The following is a 20048-nucleotide window of genomic DNA, read 5'->3' as shown; positions in this document are numbered from 1 at the left end:
ATTTGTAATGTTCTTATAACAGATGAAAGTCTAATTTTATTTTCTGTCACAAAATAACAGTTAAATATCACCTTTAAATGCATATGGAATATACAAGTTAACTATTGCATTCACGAATCTAGCATTTTGCGGACCATGTATTTCAAAATGCCACCGTTCTTGTAGTACGTTATGTCCACTTCGGTGTCGAACCGCAACTTGGTCTCAAAGACATTGCCACCGGCATCGACCTGAATCCTCTGGCCCGGCTTCAGATTCTCGGGCAGGACAATGTTGTACACCTCCTTGCCACTCAGTTTCAGGGTTTCGGCGCTCTGGCCAGGCAAGAATTGCAGCGGAATGATGCCCATGTTCACCAGATTGGAACGGTGAATGCGCTCGAACGATTCAGCGATTACCGCTCGGACGCCCAACATAAATGGTCCCTTGGCAGCCCAATCACGTGAGCTGCCACTGCCGTAGTCCTTGCCCGCGATCAGAACCAAAGGTGTACCTTCGCTCGCATACCGTTGCGCCGCATCGAAGACGTTCATCTCCTCGCCACTTGGCACGTGCAGGGTGAGGGATCCGATTTTGGAGGCCAGTTTGTTGACCAGACGGATGTTGGCAAAACATCCGCGTACCATCACGGCATCATGGCCACGCCGCGAGCTATACATGTTAAAGTCGCGAGGCGTCAGACCCCTATCTGACAAATAGCGTGCTGCTGGTGAATTTCGTGCAATGGCGCCGGCTGGCGATATGTGATCGGTGGTCACAAAGTCGCCGAGAAGCAGCAGACAGCGAGCCTTCTCGACACCTTTAAGTTTGGGCAGCTCACGAGTCATACCCTTCAAGAACGGTGGTAGTTTAATGTATGTTGAATCTTCATTCCACGGATACAACGTGCTATCAGCCACCTCCAGCGTCTGCCAGTCCCTCGATCCCAGCTGAATATTGCCTGGAATAGCGAACAGTAAGCATAGAGCTCTTAAAATTGCTTGGATAGTTATACTCACTGTACACCTCCTGGTACATGGAGGGAATAACGTACTTCTGCTCCGCATCCTGAATCTCGCTGCGTGCAGGCCATATGTCGCGCAGAAACACCCCCTTGCCATTGGAATCCACGCCCAACGGTTCGATCTCGAAATCGATATCCACACGACCGGCAATTGCGTAGGCAATCACCAGCAGCGGACTGGCCAGATAATTGGCCCTAGTACTGGGATGAATGCGACCTTCGAAATTGCGGTTTCCAGACAGGACTCCACAGCAAACCAGTCCGTTATTTTCGATCGTGTTCACTACGTTCTCATCGAGCGGACCCGAGTTGCCAATGCAGGTCATGCAACCATAACCCACAATATTGAAGCCCAGCTGCTCCAGGTAGGGAATGACACCGGATTCCCTGAGATAGTGAGTAACCACCCCAGATCCTGGTGACAATGAGGTCTTGATGTAAGGCAGAACACTCAGGCCTTTTTGCACGGCATTTTTGGCCAGCAGACCAGCGCCCAACATCACCGAGGGATTCGAAGTGTTCGTGCAGGAGGTAATGGCAGCAATCACAACCGAACCATGATTAATCTTATAGGTCTTTCCGTCATGCCATTGGAATTCACCACTGGCAGCCAAGTCACTCGGCGGTATGGCGAATCCCTTGAAGCCGACAGGACTTACAAGGCACGACTTGAAGTCTTCGCACAGGCTAGTTACGGAAACGCGATCGTGCGGTCGCTTGGGCCCCGAAACCGAGCTCACCACCGTGGATAAATCCAGAGTTATAGACTGCAGGGCAAAGAAACGGCTTGTAAATATGAAATTCCATAGTGAACCCGAATGCCACTCACCTGCGTGAATTGGGGATCTTGATCCTCACGGGAATAGTCACGAAACTGTCGAGTAGCCTTCAAATACTGCCGGGTAATATCGATTTTCTTCTCTGAGCGATCTAATGAACAAAATCCATGGACATCAAGTAATCAACATAAATAATGTTTTAGATTGACTCACTGGACTGGCGCATGTAGCTCAGGGTGCTTTCATCGATTGGGAAGAAACCCACAGTGGCTCCATATTCCGGGCACATGTTGCTGATGGTGGCGCGATCTGCAATGCTGAGCTCTGCCACTCCGGGGCCGTAGAACTCCACGAACTTGCCGATGACACCTAGCTGACGCAACTGCTTGGTGATGGTCAAGACCAGATCGGTGGATGTGACCAGCGGGCCTAGTTTGCCCTCTAGCCTATAGCCAATCACCTCTGGCAGCAGCATGGAAACGGACTGGCCCAACATCACGGCCTCCCCCTCGATGCCGCCAATACCCCAGGCTAGGAGACCCAAACCATTGATCATTGTCGTGTGGGAGTCAGTGCCCAAGATGCTATCCGGGTAAATGGTCTTTGATCCATCTGAATTGTCACTCTCGAAGACCATTTGGGCTAGGTACTCCAAGTTAACCTGATGCACAATGCCAGCACCGGGGGGCAAAATTTGCAAATTATCGAAAGCGCGGGATCCCCATTTGAGGAAGGTGAATCGCTCTTTATGGCGCTGAAACTCCAGAGACTCGTTTTTGGTCAACGCGTCCGAGGAGCGAACAAAATCAACTTGAATGGAATGGTCGATGGTCATAGCAGCCGGGCAGATGGGATTGATTTTCTCCGGATTGCCGCCCAGGTCACGGACAGCATCCCGCATGGCAGCAAAGTCCACGACGGCGGGAACGCCAGTAGTGTCCTGAAAGTAGGCAATATCTAGGGAAGTTTCATACAAACGTCATATTTTCTCCTTCCACAAGTAGATGCCTTTCAAAACGATATATCTCCGTTAAACTAAAAACGACATATCTCCTCGCGGAACTATGTCGTTTTGTAACGACATTATTCCGCGCAGAGATACGACGTTTCAAACGACGAACTCCCCGAGGAGATATGTCGTTTTTAGATCGACGGAGATATGTCGCGCGGACTTATGTCGTTACCCCATTCGTGGATACTTACGTGCAATATAACACGAGCTGGCTTGAAGGGAATTTCCACATCGCTGGTTCCCTGCTTCAGCGATGGAGTCCATCCCAGGATGCTCTGCACATCCTTCTCCAGCACATGGAAATTGTCGCAATTGCGCACCGCAGATTCCAGCAGAATGCGAATGGAGAAGGGCAGCGAATCTGTAGAGATTAATGTAATTGTAAAGATAGCAATATTAATAACAAACAATAATAATGACTTCTTACCATATTTGCTGTCGATGGAGGGCAGATCAAAATACTTGTAGACATTGCCGTCCTGGGTAAAGGATGCCTGGAACTGGACAAAGGGATTGGCGCCTGCGAGGAAGACAGAGTTAGATAATAGATATCAAAAATTTCCACTGGGTGGGATCTACGCACCGGAGCTGGTCATGGTGGAAAATTTATGACAGAAAACAGATAGAAGTGGGCGCGTGAGGAACCACTTCATTACTGAACGTTTTGATGAACCACTTCAACACGAAACATTCTGTAGTGTTGACGTTAGTGTTCAACACAAACATTTTGTATAGATAAGCAAACGTTCTATTATCTATATGTTTAGTTATCGATAATACGTTTGCTTATCGAAACAAAACGGTACACTGTAAACATTTTTTTTCTTTTTACTTCTCATTACATTTATTTTTTATTTGTAGTGACATACTATTATTTAGTGTTTATCGAAGGCAAAAATAAGGTCGGAAAACAATATTGCACTAATAGTTTTGATGGCATTTTTATTTTCGTTCAAAATAACTCGTTTTTAAATCGATCTGGTTAGCATGTCTTTAAACGCTATATCCTTTTTTACATGCTAATTTAAATACACTTACATATTAATTATGTTTTCTGCGGTTTATTGTAATAGTTACATGTTAGGCTTATTGTAATGTCACGTAATATAAACGGTATTTGTAATCTATATAAATAATATGTATAGGGTTTATCATCTACAGCTGCGTTGGATGCAAAGCCTATTTTAGGGCGCAAGCAATTTGGCAGCGGGGATAACAAGTCTGAGGTGGACGTCTACAGGTAGATTCGTCGCAGGTCCTTCGGCGTGGTGATCGAATTGCACTGCGGGCACAGTTTTCGAGCTCCGAGCGTCTGCAGCCAGCACTGCTCGCAGTGGACGTGCCAGCAGGACACGGAGATGGCGGGATTCTTGTAGTCGTCGATGCAGATCAGGCACTTGTACTTGCCCTGCGCCTGCTTCTCGTAGAGCCGCAGCTTGGCCTTCAGCGATTCGATGATCTGCTGCTGGTTCTGAGAGGTGGATCGCGTGGATCGCGACGTAGATGGCTCCTCGCTGGCTGGTGGAGCCTCCACGTTCCTGGTAGTGGCAGTCTCTTGCTCGGTGGCTTCGCTGGAATGGTTGGGCTTGGGCCCATCGCTGGAGGAGATAAGCCGGCGTACATAGCTGGTAACATCCGCCTCGGATACGTTTCCCTCTGTGTCCTCGTTGGCCAGTGGGATCACATCGCCCTCCCCGTACTGTGTAGGACCGTAGATGTGTGTGTCATCCTCGTCCACATTGAGATCCTCGTCCTCGTCGTCCTGCGCCTGCTGGCTGCCATTGTATTTGATCGTCTGGCCCAGGCCCAGGGCAGAATAGCCTCCCTGCACGAGTGTAGACACGCGAATGCGCTTCTGTCCCGCCCACTCATACTCTTCGTATTCCTCGCTGTCCTCCGAGTCCTCACTCGAATGCCGTTCCCCATTGGCCTGACCATTTCGGCGGCTCTGGCGCAGGCACTGATTTACATGCTCTTGGATATTGGACTGCGGAAAGTTGTGATTGCACACGGGACAGGTGGGTTGGCTTGATTCGGCAGCAGCGACGGACGGAGTTGCTGCTGCTGGAGGCGGAGGAGCTGCTGCCGTAGGATTTGCAGTGGCTGGAGCAGGAGAAGCCGGGCGCTTCCTGGTGCGCTGACGCTGACGGGCCTGCCGGTTGCGCTGCACCCGCTGGAAGACGCTCCACGGTTGTCTGCCCCCGGATCCCGAACCAGATTCCACGGACGCGGATGCGCCGCTTGCTGCGACGACTGGGGCCGGCGGATTGACAGCGCTAATGGGATTGTGCAATCGCTCCATCTCCACTTGGCAGTGATCAGCCACCTGACTGCGCTTGATCTTTACGTCGCATGTGGGACAGATCACGTCGTCGTCGCCGTTGCTGGTTAAGTGCTGGGCGAAGTTCTCGCCGTTGGACACCGTGTCCGTGGCCATAGATTCTTTGGGTCCACCGCGGACTCTTGAGGATGAAAACGAATTTAACAGATTCTCTAGTCGAATTTTGTTTTGTTCGATAATCTGTCCAAGCCACGCGACGCCGATTTCTTACGTTCTCGCACATTGACAAACGGTCACACTGATTTTCGGCATTTATTGCTCAGCTGTAAGTGGTCATTGGTTAAAGCCATTTGCGATATACATCGAGTGCTTCATAAAACCGTTACAAAAGCGCCAAATAAATTAGTTTTATTTATTTGTTAAAAAATATGGCTTTCACATAATTGAATATGTTTTGTTAGAATTCCTTGCTATGGCTTTCAGAAAATTGAATATGTTTTGTTTGAATGCCTTGCTACTTTAGTTCAGCAATCGGAATACTTCAGAGGTCGCACTTGGCAACTTAACGTCTCTTTTCCCCTGAAGTTGTATAATAATGTAATTGAAAACATTTATTTTATAATATTTATTTGTTGTGCTTTATATTCCCTTAAAATTTATTTTAGTCACTAAATCTTATGATATAATATTATAATTTTTCAGAGTCTAGCATTTATGCGCTTTTCAACTGACAATTTATTGTCCTGGAATTTTTTACATTTTAAATTTTCAAGGAATTATTTTATAATATGTAGTCTACTCTGGTTGGTCTTTCTTAATACAGCACAATAATTAATACATAAATAAATAATATCAGATAGCGTTGTTTACATGCTCCACATAACATTTGAGATGGTGCAACAGTTAGTGTCGCTCGCTGTTAGGAAATTTCAACAAATCATCGTCCTCGTTTTAATGAAAATGAATACGTTGGAAATGTATCATGTCTATCTATATATAAAAGCAATATCTTAATTTACTTAATTCTTTGCATAACAACATTTTTCAACGGTAAAAGTGAATTAACCGATAGTTTCACGGCACTCATCGCTATCGAGAAATGCCAAGCCAAATCGATAATATCAAGAAAACATCGATTTTAGTTCCAGCTCTATGAGGGAAGCAAAACATTATTATTTTCGTCGTTTTTATTTTTTGATTATATAGAAGAGTCAGTGGTCGAGGAACATGTGAAAGTGGAAAAGCGACAGAGCTTTTCAAGCAGAGTGTAAGTGCACACAGGTTGAACCAAAAGCGACGCGTATTTTTGCGAAAGTGCAAAGCAGACGGCGAGAGTGTGAAAAGGCAGCGAAAAGAGAATAGAGAAAAAATATAGCAGCCAGTTTCTTGTGGGCGCGAGTGTGTGTGCGTGTGCCATATTGTTAAATAAGGAAGATATAATAAAACAAACGCAATAAAAGCAGCAACAACAATGCATTACCAGCAGCAGCAGCAACAACAACAATCACAGCAGCAGGGTAGCCTTGCTGGCTACAACAACAAAATGAACGTCTTGCCCAATTACACGCTCAGCGGAATGAGCTCCTTTGATGCCGAATCGCTGCCAGATTATTCAGAATTTGATTCCGAATCGGTAACCCTGGACTATTACAAGGAAAGGTATATTCCTGAACCTAAACAGATCGCATTTTGTTTTGCTTCCGTTCTTTCGCATAGCCACACAACAACACACACACACATATATAGAAACATATGTACATACGTGTATAGAAATACCCTCGCCCTTGTCATTGTTGTTGTTTTGCATTTGGCCGTTTGCCCCAATTTTGCCTGCCGTTACCGTTACGTTCTATATAGCGATTAACCGTTATGATCCTGTTGCCATGCCACTCACCCATACACACACATGCACACACAAAGTCAGTACTCGCTCATCTGCGAAATTCGTTTTTGTTTTTAGTCAAACATTTCTAGCCGCTATATGTAAAACTATATTTATCTCCGTCTGGCCCATCGAAATATCTCGACATTTGTCAGACGCAACATCTACTCACCCAAACATATGCACCTTTGTCGGCGTATCTGTATCTTGAAGATATTAAAATTGGCAAGGAATAGTGAGAACTAGGCACAATATGCTGTTTTGTTTGGACGAAGTTTATATACCCTTGCATTTTTAGACAAAGTTCATTAAACAGTTTTCATTTTGATCTATATGCAATAAATAAATTATGCAAAAAAGATTAATAGTAGTAAGTTAGACCGATGACTCAATTTTATATATTTAAAAATGTATGTTCAGAAAAGATGCCGATCTGTATATATATATTTCTTTATCGCAAACATTTGATGAACAGTATTATACTCTTAGTTAGGGTATAGCAATGGAATGCGAATAGATAATTAGCATGGCGGTATTTCCAGCATTGAAAATGCTTAGTTGCAGTCGCCTTGCAGCATAATTTATGTGGGGACTGCACCTCATCACCCCAGCTTCCGTCTTTTGTCATTGGGGCTGTACTCCCCCAATGAAGACTGAAATATTCCGCCACGTTTTTGTCTGGCACAATAGAGCGATTTCAATTTAAACAATCCCAAACTCATTCAACTGTGGCAACGCATTGTTTTGTAAATTACGTCAGTTAATCCCTGGCATACATACTACACTGATGTCTACAATTGTGGCCAAAATAGTATAGCTTATACAGCGGTGCTGCACAGGAGGCCACTCAACAAAATGCTGATCGTAATAGTAACTTTTCAATGTTATTTATGTGAAACTACACAATCTAAAGTTTAAAAGTTCTTGTTTATTAAACATGGTAATAGAATAGGAGTTGTATTAAACCTAAAGAAATTACCACTACTGTTGGTTTAATTGTCGAGTTGATGCAGTTCGATTGGAATAAACCCCTAATAGTTTGCCATTGTCTTTGTCGATGTTGTTGCTCGAGTTGTTTTTGCATGTTGCTGCTGCTTACTTAACTGCCTTGATGTAAACAAACATGTTGTACGAACAATGTGCGCCAGTCGCTCTAATCGAATGTCACCAATTTCTCTGTTTCCCGTCCCGCTAACAAACAAATCCCCCCTTTTGGCAATACAGATGTTGAACGGGCTGCTTCCGCCAGCAATTTGAAAAAAAAAACGCATTGGATAAACCTCAGCGCGCAAACCAAAAGCAATAAAACGCCAATTGAAGCATTTATATTAGATTGTTAAAGCCAACCGGAGTAGCATTTACTTGCCTGCCCCAAAAACGAAAAAATAAAGAAACCCTTCCAACATCCCACAAAGCAAAACTAACCAAGAAACGCATTGAAACGCATTCCAATTAGTAGCTGCGGGCAGCACTTTGCCTGCATATAGTCGATAAGGTGAGTTTGGCTGGCCTGATACGCCGGTAAAAGTACCATTCCCCCCGCAATTAATATTAATTATCATGCACGCAGTGTTCTACGTCCACCAGCGGAGAAAATGGCGCCGACTACGACGATTGAGACCATCACAATCACGAGGCCGCTGAAGGTATGCGTTTGGCCTAAAGTTTCAGAAACGTTTTTCCAGATTGTCCAACTGATTTCTCTGCCTTCACAGGTGATTGCATTTATCTGCGGCGTCATCGTGGTGGCCCTGATGATTATGGCCCTGGCGTCCACAGATTGGTTAATGGCCTCGGACTGGCGGCAAGGTCTCTTTGTGCACTGCATCGAAGATGATTCGGTTTCGCCACTGCCATTTAACATCCAGGATCCGCCAGGATGCTACTGGACCCGCGATGTTGGTATGTATTACACGAAGAAACAGCATTCTTCTGCAAGAACTTAACATACAATTTGTATCATATTCTTTAGGCTACATTAAAGCCACAGCCGCTCTCTGCATTATCACGCTGATAACGGACGTCATTGCCACAGTACTGACAGGTCTGGGCCTCCGGACGCAGAACCATAATCTAAAGTATAAGTTCTACCGTATAGCAGTGCTGGTAATGCTAGTATCCTGTGAGTAACTAGTTAGGTTTATGAAAGAATCACATGCTAAATATTATTCTTTTGCAGTGCTGGCCGTGTTGTCCGCCTTGATCGTATATCCAGTATGCTTTGCGGGCGAACTAACCATGGGTATGGTAGCCAGAACTCTTAAGCTAAACACCCCACTGACTAATATTCTATTTCGTCTAATAGCCAATCGGCGAGTCTGGGAATTCGGCTGGGCTTACGGCGTTGGCTGGGGTGCGGCCATCTTCCTGTTTGGGGCCGTGGTACTGCTGCTCTGCGACAAGGAGTCGGAGGAGATCTACTATAAGGAAAGGAAAATCGTACATGAAAACCAAATGCGCGCCTAGGCAAGGCCGCACGACCTGCCTGACGTCGTTCTCTAGAATAAGTATATAGCAACCAACCAACAACACACACAGACACATAGATTTCGATTTAAATCAGACTCAAGAACAGAAGCAATTGGCAGCTAAGGGAATGTGTTACAATTATGATTGTGTATATCATGACCATTTCAAACCAAAAATCCGTAGCCATTTCCCACCCAACCCACCATCTTGTAGTACTCGGCATTTGTTTAGATGACATTTCCCCAATGAGTTTATTTTGTGTTCGTTTCGAAAGGTAATCGTAGACAAGCCACAAACACACGACCCACATTTATCATGTAGTCAGTCACATGTATGTACGTCTAGGAATTTTGAAAGTTAATCGCATTAACCAAACCCCTATATACAATTGCATGCCCCATGAGTTCCACAGCATTGTAGGCAACGTTTAGAGCTTGCTTTTCCGTAGAAAACTGAGAGCAGGTGCTAGTTGCAATTAGACCTCTTACAATATTGTACTCATACTCAGCTACATATACATAGCAATGTACTCCCCATGTATCTCAATCCTAATCGTGAGCAGAATCCAAATTAGAATTTGTATATGTACGTAATCGAGAGACTAGGTAACCACGACATATAAAGCCACAATGTCATCGTCATTGTCAACGTTTCATGCCGATTACGCTTTCAAAACATTTGTTTGTGCTCCATACATCCGTTTCGAATATTATTAATTATGTGTTTGTCCCAGTGTATTGTGCGACCAACACCAATTGTACTCGAATATGTGTTGCTCTTTTACCTTTTGTAAAATAGTTTTACCATACAGTCCAGTTCTCAGCTTGTACTCGAATGTCCCCGGGCCGTTCAGTTATTGTTTAAGCCGACTTTTAAGTGTAATCATTCGTTTGTAACCTCCTAATTTGTAATAATTTATTGATACCTGTGTTCTTACCACAACCGAAAACATATCACACTCAAATGACTACAATAAAACGTTTTTGACACCTTTTGTTAACACTTTAAGAGCATATTTTATTTATCTTGTTAGGCTTTTTTTTTCATACACGATAAGATTCTTTAAGTTGTAAAACCAGCATAAGGTATGAGTATTGGCGATATCGCAACAACTATAACTAAGCCATCCTTTTCTATAATTAAATGTTATTGTTGCAGTTTTTATTTAATCAGCAAATCATTCAAAATTCGTCCATCACATCTCGCAATCAGAACATCTTTATGTTTCGTTCGTTTCTGTTTTTAATGAAAAGATTTTGATTCAACGCCGAAATGAAGAGAAGCAAATGCAACCAAAATTAAATGCGACCTAAATTACAACAATACAAAGGGAATATATATGCTTGAACATCCATATATCCATATATATGAAGACATTGAACAAATCGTAGGCAGGAACGTGCGGTGAAAAAAAAGACGAACCGAAAACAATTATAGCGAGTATAAAGTAAACAATTATACCAAAACCAAATGAATTAATTAAACTATGCTTACATACACGCATGTTTATATATATAGTTCTATATATAAGTTTAAAGTATGTAACAATTAATACAAAAAACAAAACCGAATAAGTAAGAAAGCAACCTATAACTAACGAAACAATTATACTCCAAAACGAAACTCTACGAAACGTTACAGTTTTCCATTGTGTAACCAACCAACACATGAGCGAGGATCATTTTGTTTTAACAAGCAAGCAAAATATATATACAAACACATATGAATATATTTATTAAAACGTTTTAAAATTTAATTTTTTAAATTTACATTCGATAGATAAAAACCAAAAAAACAAAACATCACCAGATTAAGTAACATTATCAAACGTATTGCTAGTGATCCATATACTGTAAAACATATGCCTAGATCATATTTTATAAATTCCCTATATGCATACCTAATACCTAAACCTATACCCGCATCTAACGAAAATAACAAACTATGTATTACCGCAAATTATTCTGCAGTTCACTGGGATGTAACCTTGAATTGAATATTTGGCGCTCCACACCCCAAAAAGCATATAACCCACATCCCAACCAACCAACCAATCCGCATAATCCGTACACTATCCCGTACAATGTAAATATTTCAGGAGAGTTTTCAAGAAAATAAAATAGTGTTTAACGTTCACAACGATATCTGTTATTAATACCGAATGGCTCATTAGTTCTACGAGTAAAAATCCAGTGGTCGAATGGGACCCGCCTCACTAAGCATTTTCTCCATGATGTGAGAAACCAGTTTCATAGAATATCTTTTCTTCGGATCCGCGTCCCAACAAGCTGCCAAAATAGCAACAATGTCCTCGGGACAGCCAGCCATAATATCACCCAAGTCCGGCCGTTCACCTGAAAGCATAAGATCCTTACATAATATACAGTAATCATGCCACACAAATGGTCTTGCCTTCGTTAATAGCCATGTACAGTTCAAAGAGGGTATCATATCGTCCAAATGGCACCTTGCGCGACAGTATTTCCCAAAAGGTAATTGCCCAACTGTGCACATCACACTTTTCGTTGAATTTACTGGTTTGTATAACCTTTTGAAAGCTGATTATTAGATTAGATTTCAGTTCAAACGACGCTTTACCTCGGGAGCTTTATATCTGCAGGTACCCGCATTACACGACATCGATAGGGATAGGTCCACAACAGTTCCAAAGTCGCAGATCTTCAGTTGGAGTCCCTTCTGACACAGCAGTGTATTGAGTGGTTTTATGTCGCGATGAATGACTGCTTTCGGCTCCATGCCATGCAGATAGGCTATGCCCTATAAGACATTCAATCGTATCCATTCAGTCGGCAAAATAACTTCGCTTGACGACGGCGGACTTCATACCTGAGCGATCTGATGCGCCCAGTTGAAGGCGTGGGCATGCGAGTAGCTTGGCTTGTTTTCTGCATGCAGAAAACTAGTCAGAGATCCACCATCAACGTACTCCATCAGCAGCAGAGCGCATCCCTCGTGCCTTGATGTGCCGTAGAGCTGAACTATATTCACATGGTTGGCCTTTGCGAGCTGGTAGATCTCCCTTTCAATCTTCTTGTCTTCACATCCCTCTCGGATTCTCTTCACTGCGATCTCGCGATTTCTCCAGACGGCCTTGTGTACGCTCCCAAAGAAGCCGGTGCCTATAAGCTGCAATGTGCAATCGCACTTTCTGATTAATGTCATCTTATCCACGTGGTAATCACCTCTTTTGTGTCGATCTCTTCATAGGGAACACCCTCTTCTGCAGCGGCCATAGCTTATCGAGTGCCAACCTCTCACTGACTTTAGATCGCGTAAAGTTAGCATTTACTGCGCTTGCACTTATCTTTGACTTTCGTTTGATGACGGCTTTCAGCGGATATGATTTCTTATCTTATCAACATCGATTACCACTGAGATAATGTCTCGTCCAAAAAAAAAGTAATTGTATTCTGCACAGTTATTTCGATATAGACAATCTATTTAAGATTTGTACAATTAAAGTTCTTAGGTCTAAAAAAATGATCATTAAATCTAATGAAACACGATTGCAGCGATGACTTCTTAGTCTTTTTTGGCTATCAAGCCCTGCTTCTTGAGCTGGCGCAGAGCGCATTTGGCCGCCGTGCACTTGGCAATGCGATAGTTGCGCCCGATGCCACGGAAGGTTCCTTTGCAGAAGACATCCACGGTAACGCGCACCCGTCGCCCATCCGCCAGCTTCTCGGGCTTGCCGAATTTGGCTGTCTCCGGCTCCAGCTCGAGCAGCTCCCGAATGGGCGATTTTGGCACTGAGTTGCTGAACTGCTCGATCTCCGGGCTCATCATGTTGCTGTAGACGTGCCACACCACGTCCAGTGACATGTTTGAGTCAAGGAAGATGGCACCTGCGATCGACTCAAAAACGTCGCCCAATGCCTTGGGCACCTCAACGTCCTCCGCGTCATCGCACTCCTCCTCGGACAATAAGTAGTACTGCAACAAAGTAGAATAGTATAATTAGATGTCGTATTAATAGTGAAACTACTTTAACCCACCTCCTCACTGATGCTGTGACCATTCTCCTGCTGGATCCTCACAAAACGGTCAATCACATCGTTAAGTCCCGGCGAGAGGTGCCTGAAGAACTTGTGGAATCCATGGCGAACAGCCAAAGACGCGAATATGGTGTTATTCACCAGTGCTGACCGCAAATCCGTTAAAGCGCCTGGCGAATGCTGGCGGGGATCTTCGTATAAATGCCGCGTAATGAGGTAATCTAGTACAGCATCGCCCAGGAACTCCAAACGCTGATAGCAATCCGTCAATCGATTGGGTGTGTAACTGGCATGTGTCATGGCTTGCAGGAGGTACGACCGATCCCGGAACTTGTACCCCAAACTCTCCTCAAACTCCTCAAAACCACTTAGTAGTTGGTCCAGCTCCTCCGTGGCGTTGGGAGCAAAGTGCAGCAGTGGACTACGTGGCGTAGGCCATGCTCCGTAAACGGTAACCATATTTTCCTGGTTTGGTTTGGTGCTTCCGGGTATTCGATGCTCCTGGTTAGCTTCCTCCAGCTGCCTGGTGATAGGAAGCACTCTTACTCCCAGCCAGGCCATAAAGAGCAGTGCCCCTCGGGGCCCGCACTCAATGAGATAGGCTCCAATGAGGGCTTCGACGCAATCGGCTATGGACTTATCCGGAATGCTGTGTTGGGAAACGAGGTTGTACGGAATAAAACAGCTGAAATCATTGCAGCTGTCGTTGGAGTCGTCAAGTTGCCCATTTTGAGCACCTCCATTCTGCTCTAAGCCCAGGGCTTCGGCTTTTTCGCGGACCATCTCGCAGATTTGCACGCTGCTGAGGTTCTTGATGTCCAGCAAATCAGCCAGCTTCCAATGGTGAGTGGGAATCTTCGCCTCGATGAGCGCCTTTTCCAGCTCCTTTGGCACGTAGTAGCAGGGCGGCAGCCAGTTGTCGTGGGGCTCGAATTTAGTTGCTATCATATATTCACCCAGCCTCTTGCGTCTGCCCAGACGATAGAGATTAAGGTTGGCAACCTGCTTGGAGCGCAGGTGACTAAGCTTTCCCTCGTGGACATTCTCGTAGGTGATGTACAAGTAGGTGGTAATAGCATACTTCAGAAAGGAATCTCCAATTGTCTCCAGTCGCTCCAGATTGATGCCATCGTTAGCATTGGACATTGTGAGGGCTTGCAAAATGATGCTGGGACTGGGTCCTGGATGGCCCACTAAATCCGGCTGTCGATCGAAACTGAAGCCAGCTGGTAATATTGCTGATGATGTGGCCTTCTTGGGCGTAGGTGGCTGAATTTCCATTCGATCATATTGCAGCTTCAGTTGCTTTGCATCCAAGTTCAGCCGATGATGATCGTTGTAGTTGTCAAAACTATCACCGCATCCCATTACGCTATAGGTCTCCTGCTCATGCCGAGCCACCCAATCCGCATTCAGCTCTACTAAATCCGACAGCAGAAGCTCCCGCCTATCACCCAGCTTTTCGGCCAGCGCATCCTCATTTACATACGGCAGTAGCTGTTTCAACAGCTCAATCATCGAAACCTTTGCAACATGAGCCTCAGCGGCATCGCTTCTTTTTAGAACCAACTGCTGGTCATGCGGCACCAACATTCCGCAGGATTCGATTTCCGTTTTAAGCTTAGCTATGGATTCTTCATATCTAATCGTGGGATATTCCTTCTGGTCCTGATCCCCATGATTGAAATTAAATCCAATGAGCAGGTTCTTTGTCTGCTGGTACTGCCGCTCATTGGCATTGGTCGCCTGGATGATAGATAGTTGCTTCTGGCGCTTTTCCACTTCTTGGGCGGTTTCGATAGTCTCCGCCTCGTTCTTGGAGGTGAACGCAATGCGTCCCGCATCGATATCATCTGCCACATCGTCGTCATCCGAACTGTAGTTGTGATGCATGTAATTGAGCGGACCTGCGTTATCGTCTTCGTCGTAGCTAGAGCCCAGCGAATTGTCCGAGTCATAATAGTTAAATGTGGGCTTTGCCGGACCCTTTCCTTTGCTCTTGCCGCCCTGCTTATTCTGACTGTTCTTCGGAGCCTTGAAGCCGCCTTCTCCATTGCTCACATCCCAGAAAGTGGGCGAGCCATAGCGGGTTTGCTGATCACCTGTAAGATGTATTAGGAATTATTTCTGTTCCTTCGCAAAGGAATTAAATAACTTACAAAACTTAACGTTTGCCGGCAGAACTGGCAGATGGAAAGCATCGTCATCGTCGTCGTCTTCTTGGTTAAAGTTCGCTATATCGTCGGCCATGTCGTTTGACCAAGTGCCAATCTCAATGAAGTCATCCGCCTCCTGCAGCTTTTCTTCTCCCTCAATGATTAGTTCGATTGCACTTTTCTCAACCTTATCGGCTTTGGAATCCTTATCTAGTTGGGTCTCCTCACTTATCGGCTCCTTCTCAACTTCCACTAAGTCTTTGCCATTAATAGTATCATCCTTAGGGGAGTCCTTTTGTTTGGACTCCCGCGATTTCTTTAACACCTCCGATAGACTCCACCCAAAGTCCAGCATGGGCCACTCGAAATCCTCATCTTCGATTTGTTGCCTTCCTAGCCCCAGATCCGCGGAGACCTGTTTCCGAATATCGTCGGCCAACAGAAGACCATTAATGCGGTACAGGATGCAGGGCAGGCACACGGCAGTTCGCCACAAGGAGGCGGGGAATGGATGCACAGTGCACAGCTCAGGCACAAGGATCTGCTTCTGCTCGAGATTCTCGCGCTTTGCCCGCTTCGTCTCCTCGGAACTAGTGGGTAGAGCCACGCCCTTGCGATTAACGTACCGTGGCGTGAGGAAGTTTAACCGAGCACTGGTGTGATCCACATCCAACAGCGGCTGCGAGGCATTCTGTATGGTCAGACCATACTTGACGAGGTAGTAGTGCTTGAACGTGCGGTAGTTGTCGCCGGGAAAGCAGCTGAGCGGGGATAGATGTGGACATATCTCTGCCACATAGAAATACTGCGGTTGATCCTGGTTGCGATACCACGGCATCACGACGGCATCTTGAAAGCGTTGGGCATCGAACGGCTGCGCCTGGCGCTCTTCATCGGGCACTGACCGAGGCATTGTATTGCCATTGGCTTGAATCAGCTCTAGGAACTGCCAGTCGATGTGCTTGCCGCCCGCTGGTGCCTTCACGGTGGGCACAATGAAAACACAATTCTCTGTGGAGTCCGGATCGAAGAGCATGAGAAACTTTTGCAGACGCAGTACATTGGTGAAAGTGTAGTTTAAAAATCCATTGATGCAGACTATTTGTTCGCTTGTTAGAATCACGCGCTCCTTGGCCAATTCCAGCGAAACCTTTACCTCACCGGAACGCGTGAATATCGAGAAAGCACTCAGCTTGGGTATCCGTTTCGTGGTGAGAATGCCGAATCCCTGCTGCGCATCTTCGGGCGGATAAATCTTGCGGCCACGCGTGTTTTGCTCTTCGGGTATCGGACACTGCAGCGTCAGCTGGATGAAGTACAAATAGCATGGTGCTCCAGCAACTGGACGGCAATCGCAAAACTCGGATGCAATGCGTTTGTAATAGTACTGACGCCGCTTCGTTGTTCCCGGACGAGGTTCATCGCTGAGCTGCACAATCTGTTCGTCCTCTGGCTCCAGTTCAAAGCACTCCCAGTCCGGCTCCAGGGCGCGAAATCCCTCCTTGCCGATAGGCTGCAACTGATCGTCTAACTCGCCGATCCTGTGCAGTTCAACGCATGCCTGCAAGGCAGCCAGTCGGCGGGCCAATGTTTGAGTGGGCATCGGAAGACCCTAAGAAGAAAGGATTGATAAAAAAATGTGATATATTTTGTATTAAATGCACTTACCACAATGTCATGCTTCAATGGCGAGTTGATGGGCAGCCGGAGTGTGTACTGAAACAAGGTCACTCCAGCTCTTTCGTTTCGGGTGCAGCGCCACAGAGCCGTCAGCTTGGTGAACGTGTCGCTGGGCAGTCGAGCGCAGTACTTGTTGACCAGGGCTATAGCAGTACCTAGATCCACGGAGGCTCCTGTTAGCAGGTGCGGCTTGGGTCGGTAGGCAGCAAGGCAGGCACTAAAACGTTCCGCCTCGCTCTGCTCCTGCTCCGGCGGCTCGGTGTTGGCGCACTTGGATAGCAGCATCTGCTCGATCTCGCGATATTGTGCCATTTGGTGCACCAAGTCCTTGGTGGTGCTGGCCAAACGATCAACAGTTTCGATGTCGGCTGTGGAATCACTGGTGTCTTCTGGGGTCTCCGTTGAAGACGTCAGTTCGCACTGGAAGCGCCTGGACTTTTGTTCTGTACTGCTCTCGCTTGGAGACGTGTTACTCATGCTGACGGCCTCGTCGCTGGAGTTGCTAGAGTCTAGCACCGCAGTAGCTGGCGATTCGTCCTGGATCTCCTGTAGCTTAATGTCACACGCTGTCGGAGGTTGTTTGCTGAACACTTCGGGGTTGAGGATCTTTACAGTTCCGCGTGCCGTGCCAAAAGTATAGGGATCCGAACCGGACGAGTTTGGCATCGCAGAGTCGTCGGAGTCGCTTTCCGCCTCTGTGGTATCACCAGTTCCGCAAATAAACCGGTGACTCCGATCGGTCAGCTGCACTGCACCCACAGTTGGGCTTTTATAAGTGGGTGCCACCAAGATGACATGGTAGGCAGGAGCTGCACGCGCTCGACCTTTGCACTGAACGTAACTGCGATATGTGGTAGGTGGATCCCAGCGCACAACCAAATTGCACTTGGGCACATCAATACCCTCTTCCAGCACAGAAGTGCCGATCAGGACATTGCAGTCGTGCATGCGGAAGCGCTTTAGCACCTCTTCCTGCCGCCGGTGCTCCAACTCAGCCTCTTTGGGCTCTGTGGTGGGATCTGCCACCCGGTCGGTGGTGTACTGGCAGCGTAGGAACTTGAGATCGGGATCACGCCTGCTGATCTCCGCCAGCAGCTCAAAGAGAACGCGTGCCGTGTGGTTCTGATTGCAGTAAATCAGCGCGCAGAGCGTGTCGCTGCCATCATTTTGATCCCGGTGATGGCGCCTTGTGTACACTCGTCTACGAGTTCGTGGTTGTGCTGTATTGGTAGCAGAGCTAGGTTTCGGCTTTGGCGGAACAGGAGTAGGAGCAACTCGAGCGGCGCTTTTGACCGTTTGCCTGTCCTCTGTCGTGTGCAGAATCTGCTCAAGATTGGCCACCAGGGCTCGTGTCTCCGTTGGCGGTTGGTCAAATTGATCCACCATTCGACACTTGCTTTCCAGCGCATGCGATAGCCGGTTAAAGTCCGCCTGATCCACCTGATGCCGCATCCTGCGCAATCCGTCCGCTTGGGTGTGCACTTCTTCCGGCTTAAAGCACCTTAGTGTCTGCAGTAGACGTCGCACCTTCGGGCTGGAAAAGCGTTCGATGGTTTGGCGTGAATCGCTGCCATTTCCCGGCTGGCGCTGGAATGCGTGATCGCAGAGGGAGTGCAGTTGGATGAGGGCCGTGCTCACTAGGCAGTAGAGCAAGTAGTGACGTTCGTGCGGCGTCTTCACCTTTAACTTCTCATTGCTTTGGTAAAAGTGATGGGCAGCCCGCTGCGTGCACCAAGGACCCATCTCGTGCAGCACGGCCAGAAGTGAGTTGATGACGTTCAGGGGGTCCACCTTGGGATCGGGTATATCTGGAATCCGTAAAAAAATTATTAAGCTAATGATTTTACTAGGCCTTAAAAGAGTCACCTTTCAGTTCGTCCATAAACTGGTCTGTGCCGTAGATCTCGTAGGGATCGTAGCGGTGATCCAATAAAAAGGACTTGTGTGTGTTGAGCACATCGGCAAGCACCAAGGACAGTTCGTCCATCTCGTAGGGGGCGCACTGTACGATGTATTCGTGCGGTCGGGAACAGTAACGCAATACGGTGACGATATCACTGGCCGTCTCGATCCGGCAATTCACACTCTCCTCCAGGGTGGCCAGCATGGCGCTCAGTTGCTGCAGCTCACAGCCGGCGCTGTGCAGCGGTCCAGCTAGTCCGAGGATTCGCGGTCTGTCCACCGCTGCCGCTGGCATGATGTGCTCCTCAAAGAGACGCCTTATCCTCTGATAAACGGCACTGTCGTGGCAATCCTCCAGCACAATCAGTTCGACGCTGCTCAGCAGCAGCTCGCGATCTTCAAGCAGCGAAAGAAATCCCTCTGGCCGCAGGATGGAAACGTGGTAGTCCGTCCAGCAATGATTAAAGGGTATCTGCATGTCCGGCTGCTCCTGCCACACCCGCAGGTCGGTCAAGTGGGTGAGCATTGTGTAGATGGAGCATGGTTCCGTGCTGGTGCCAACCTCGCAACTGAGGTAGACACTGACGCGACCACGTTGGCGTGCGCGACGCGACAGCTCCTGGAGCAGCTTGAGGGCTATGAACTCCTTGGAACTGCGGTGGCCCAGGCAGATAATGGTGTTCCGCTCGTATGCGGCGGCCAGCAGCTCCACCTGGAAGTCGCGTGGCGTGAACACGGTGGTGTGCAGGTTGTTGTCGCACCAGTGGAACGCCATCGTGGCTAGGGGGATGCACAGAAACACCAATGCCTCTGCGAGATTTATACAAAAAATCTTCAACAGCCGGCTACCAGCAGCATGCCAGTGTGA

General features: G+C 46.8%; 5 protein-coding genes across 8 annotated transcripts; 1 reads left to right on the top strand and 4 right to left on the bottom strand.

Moving 5' to 3' along the window:
* Positions 1 to 30: 30 nt before the first annotated feature.
* LOC122619248 (cytoplasmic aconitate hydratase) lies at positions 31 to 3517 on the bottom strand. Of its 2 annotated transcripts, none has more exons than XM_043796056.1 (7): positions 3378 to 3517; positions 3222 to 3314; positions 2986 to 3155; positions 1996 to 2739; positions 1833 to 1933; positions 999 to 1770; positions 31 to 940 (listed from the first exon to the last, which is right to left on the bottom strand). In XM_043796056.1, the coding sequence occupies exons 3-7, from the start codon at positions 3056 to 3058 to the stop codon at positions 111 to 113; spliced, it is 2520 nt and encodes an 839-aa protein (XP_043651991.1). In that variant the 5' UTR covers positions 3059 to 3155; positions 3222 to 3314; positions 3378 to 3517; the 3' UTR covers positions 31 to 110. The 2 variants fall into 2 exon arrangements, with proteins under 2 accessions (XP_043651991.1, XP_043651990.1); XM_043796055.1 differs by having other exon boundaries at positions 1996 to 2722.
* Positions 3518 to 3833: 316 nt separating this feature from the next.
* On the bottom strand, positions 3834 to 5361 carry LOC122620782 (E3 ubiquitin-protein ligase RNF220). The gene has a single exon (XM_043798403.1). It carries the CDS (start codon positions 5229 to 5231, stop codon positions 4029 to 4031), a length of 1203 nt encoding a protein of 400 aa, XP_043654338.1. The 5' UTR covers positions 5232 to 5361; the 3' UTR covers positions 3834 to 4028.
* Positions 5362 to 6204: 843 nt separating this feature from the next.
* Positions 6205 to 10434, top strand: LOC122622109 (transmembrane protein 47). Of its 2 annotated transcripts, XM_043800303.1 has the most exons (7): positions 6205 to 6342; positions 8182 to 8452; positions 8528 to 8603; positions 8673 to 8859; positions 8930 to 9079; positions 9137 to 9199; positions 9263 to 10434. In XM_043800303.1, the coding sequence occupies exons 3-7, from the start codon at positions 8553 to 8555 to the stop codon at positions 9421 to 9423; spliced, it is 612 nt and encodes a 203-aa protein (XP_043656238.1). In that variant the 5' UTR covers positions 6205 to 6342; positions 8182 to 8452; positions 8528 to 8552; the 3' UTR covers positions 9424 to 10434. The 2 variants fall into 2 exon arrangements, with proteins under 2 accessions (XP_043656238.1, XP_043656237.1); XM_043800302.1 differs by lacking the exon at positions 8182 to 8452 and having other exon boundaries at positions 6220 to 6734.
* A 125-nt stretch (positions 10435 to 10559) lies between these two features.
* On the bottom strand, positions 10560 to 12730 carry LOC122622107 (mitogen-activated protein kinase kinase kinase 7). Of its 2 annotated transcripts, none has more exons than XM_043800301.1 (5): positions 12630 to 12730; positions 12274 to 12573; positions 12025 to 12204; positions 11839 to 11974; positions 10560 to 11780 (listed from the first exon to the last, which is right to left on the bottom strand). In XM_043800301.1, the coding sequence occupies exons 1-5, from the start codon at positions 12678 to 12680 to the stop codon at positions 11602 to 11604; spliced, it is 846 nt and encodes a 281-aa protein (XP_043656236.1). In that variant the 5' UTR covers positions 12681 to 12730; the 3' UTR covers positions 10560 to 11601. The 2 variants fall into 2 exon arrangements, 1 of the variants encoding a protein (XP_043656236.1); XR_006326269.1 differs by having other exon boundaries at positions 11650 to 11780; positions 11839 to 11984.
* Positions 12731 to 12865: 135 nt separating this feature from the next.
* On the bottom strand, positions 12866 to 20039 carry LOC122622106 (endoribonuclease Dcr-1). The gene is made up of 5 exons (XM_043800300.1): positions 19145 to 20039; positions 17267 to 19086; positions 15602 to 17210; positions 13443 to 15544; positions 12866 to 13380 (listed from the first exon to the last, which is right to left on the bottom strand). Exons 1-5 carry the CDS (start codon positions 19953 to 19955, stop codon positions 12970 to 12972), a joined length of 6753 nt encoding a protein of 2250 aa, XP_043656235.1. The 5' UTR covers positions 19956 to 20039; the 3' UTR covers positions 12866 to 12969.
* Positions 20040 to 20048: the final 9 nt, after the last annotated feature.

Source organism: Drosophila teissieri, chromosome 3R (genome assembly GCF_016746235.2).
Source record: "Drosophila teissieri strain GT53w chromosome 3R, Prin_Dtei_1.1, whole genome shotgun sequence".
Lineage (NCBI taxonomy): Eukaryota > Metazoa > Arthropoda > Insecta > Diptera > Drosophilidae > Drosophila > Drosophila teissieri.
Note: the sequence above shows the minus strand (reverse complement) of the source record. Positions and strands in the feature narration are given on the sequence as shown.

What these genes read in the sequence shown, in the direction of transcription:
- LOC122620782 (XM_043798403.1), bottom strand. Translation starts at nt 5,231, where the DNA reads ATGGCCACGGACACGGTGTCCAACGGCGAGAACTTCGCCCAGCACTTA.
- LOC122622107 (XM_043800301.1), bottom strand. Translation starts at nt 12,680, where the DNA reads ATGGCCGCTGCAGAAGAGGGTGTTCCCTATGAAGAGATCGACACAAAA. An exon ending in GGGCGCATCAGATCGCTCAG is followed by an intron (nt 12,205 to 12,273) that starts GTATGAAGTCCG and finishes AATGTCTTATAG; the next exon opens with GGCATAGCCTATCTGCATGG. An exon ending in GCAGATATAAAGCTCCCGAG is followed by an intron (nt 11,975 to 12,024) that starts GTAAAGCGTCGT and finishes AGCTTTCAAAAG; the next exon opens with GTTATACAAACCAGTAAATT.
- LOC122622109 (XM_043800302.1), top strand. Translation starts at nt 6,547, where the DNA reads ATGCATTACCAGCAGCAGCAGCAACAACAACAATCACAGCAGCAGGGT. An exon ending in CAATCACGAGGCCGCTGAAG is followed by an intron (nt 8,604 to 8,672) that starts GTATGCGTTTGG and finishes CTGCCTTCACAG; the next exon opens with GTGATTGCATTTATCTGCGG. An exon ending in GCTGGTAATGCTAGTATCCT is followed by an intron (nt 9,080 to 9,136) that starts GTGAGTAACTAG and finishes ATTCTTTTGCAG; the next exon opens with TGCTGGCCGTGTTGTCCGCC.
- LOC122619248 (XM_043796055.1), bottom strand. Translation starts at nt 3,447, where the DNA reads ATGAAGTGGTTCCTCACGCGCCCACTTCTATCTGTTTTCTGTCATAAA. An exon ending in TTCCACCATGACCAGCTCCG is followed by an intron (nt 3,315 to 3,377) that starts GTGCGTAGATCC and finishes TCTTCCTCGCAG; the next exon opens with GCGCCAATCCCTTTGTCCAG. An exon ending in CATGTACCAGGAGGTGTACA is followed by an intron (nt 941 to 998) that starts GTGAGTATAACT and finishes TCGCTATTCCAG; the next exon opens with GCAATATTCAGCTGGGATCG.
- LOC122622106 (XM_043800300.1), bottom strand. Translation starts at nt 19,955, where the DNA reads ATGGCGTTCCACTGGTGCGACAACAACCTGCACACCACCGTGTTCACG. An exon ending in CATTGAAGCATGACATTGTG is followed by an intron (nt 17,211 to 17,266) that starts GTAAGTGCATTT and finishes CTTTCTTCTTAG; the next exon opens with GGTCTTCCGATGCCCACTCA. An exon ending in GTCACAGCATCAGTGAGGAG is followed by an intron (nt 13,381 to 13,442) that starts GTGGGTTAAAGT and finishes ACTTTGTTGCAG; the next exon opens with TACTACTTATTGTCCGAGGA.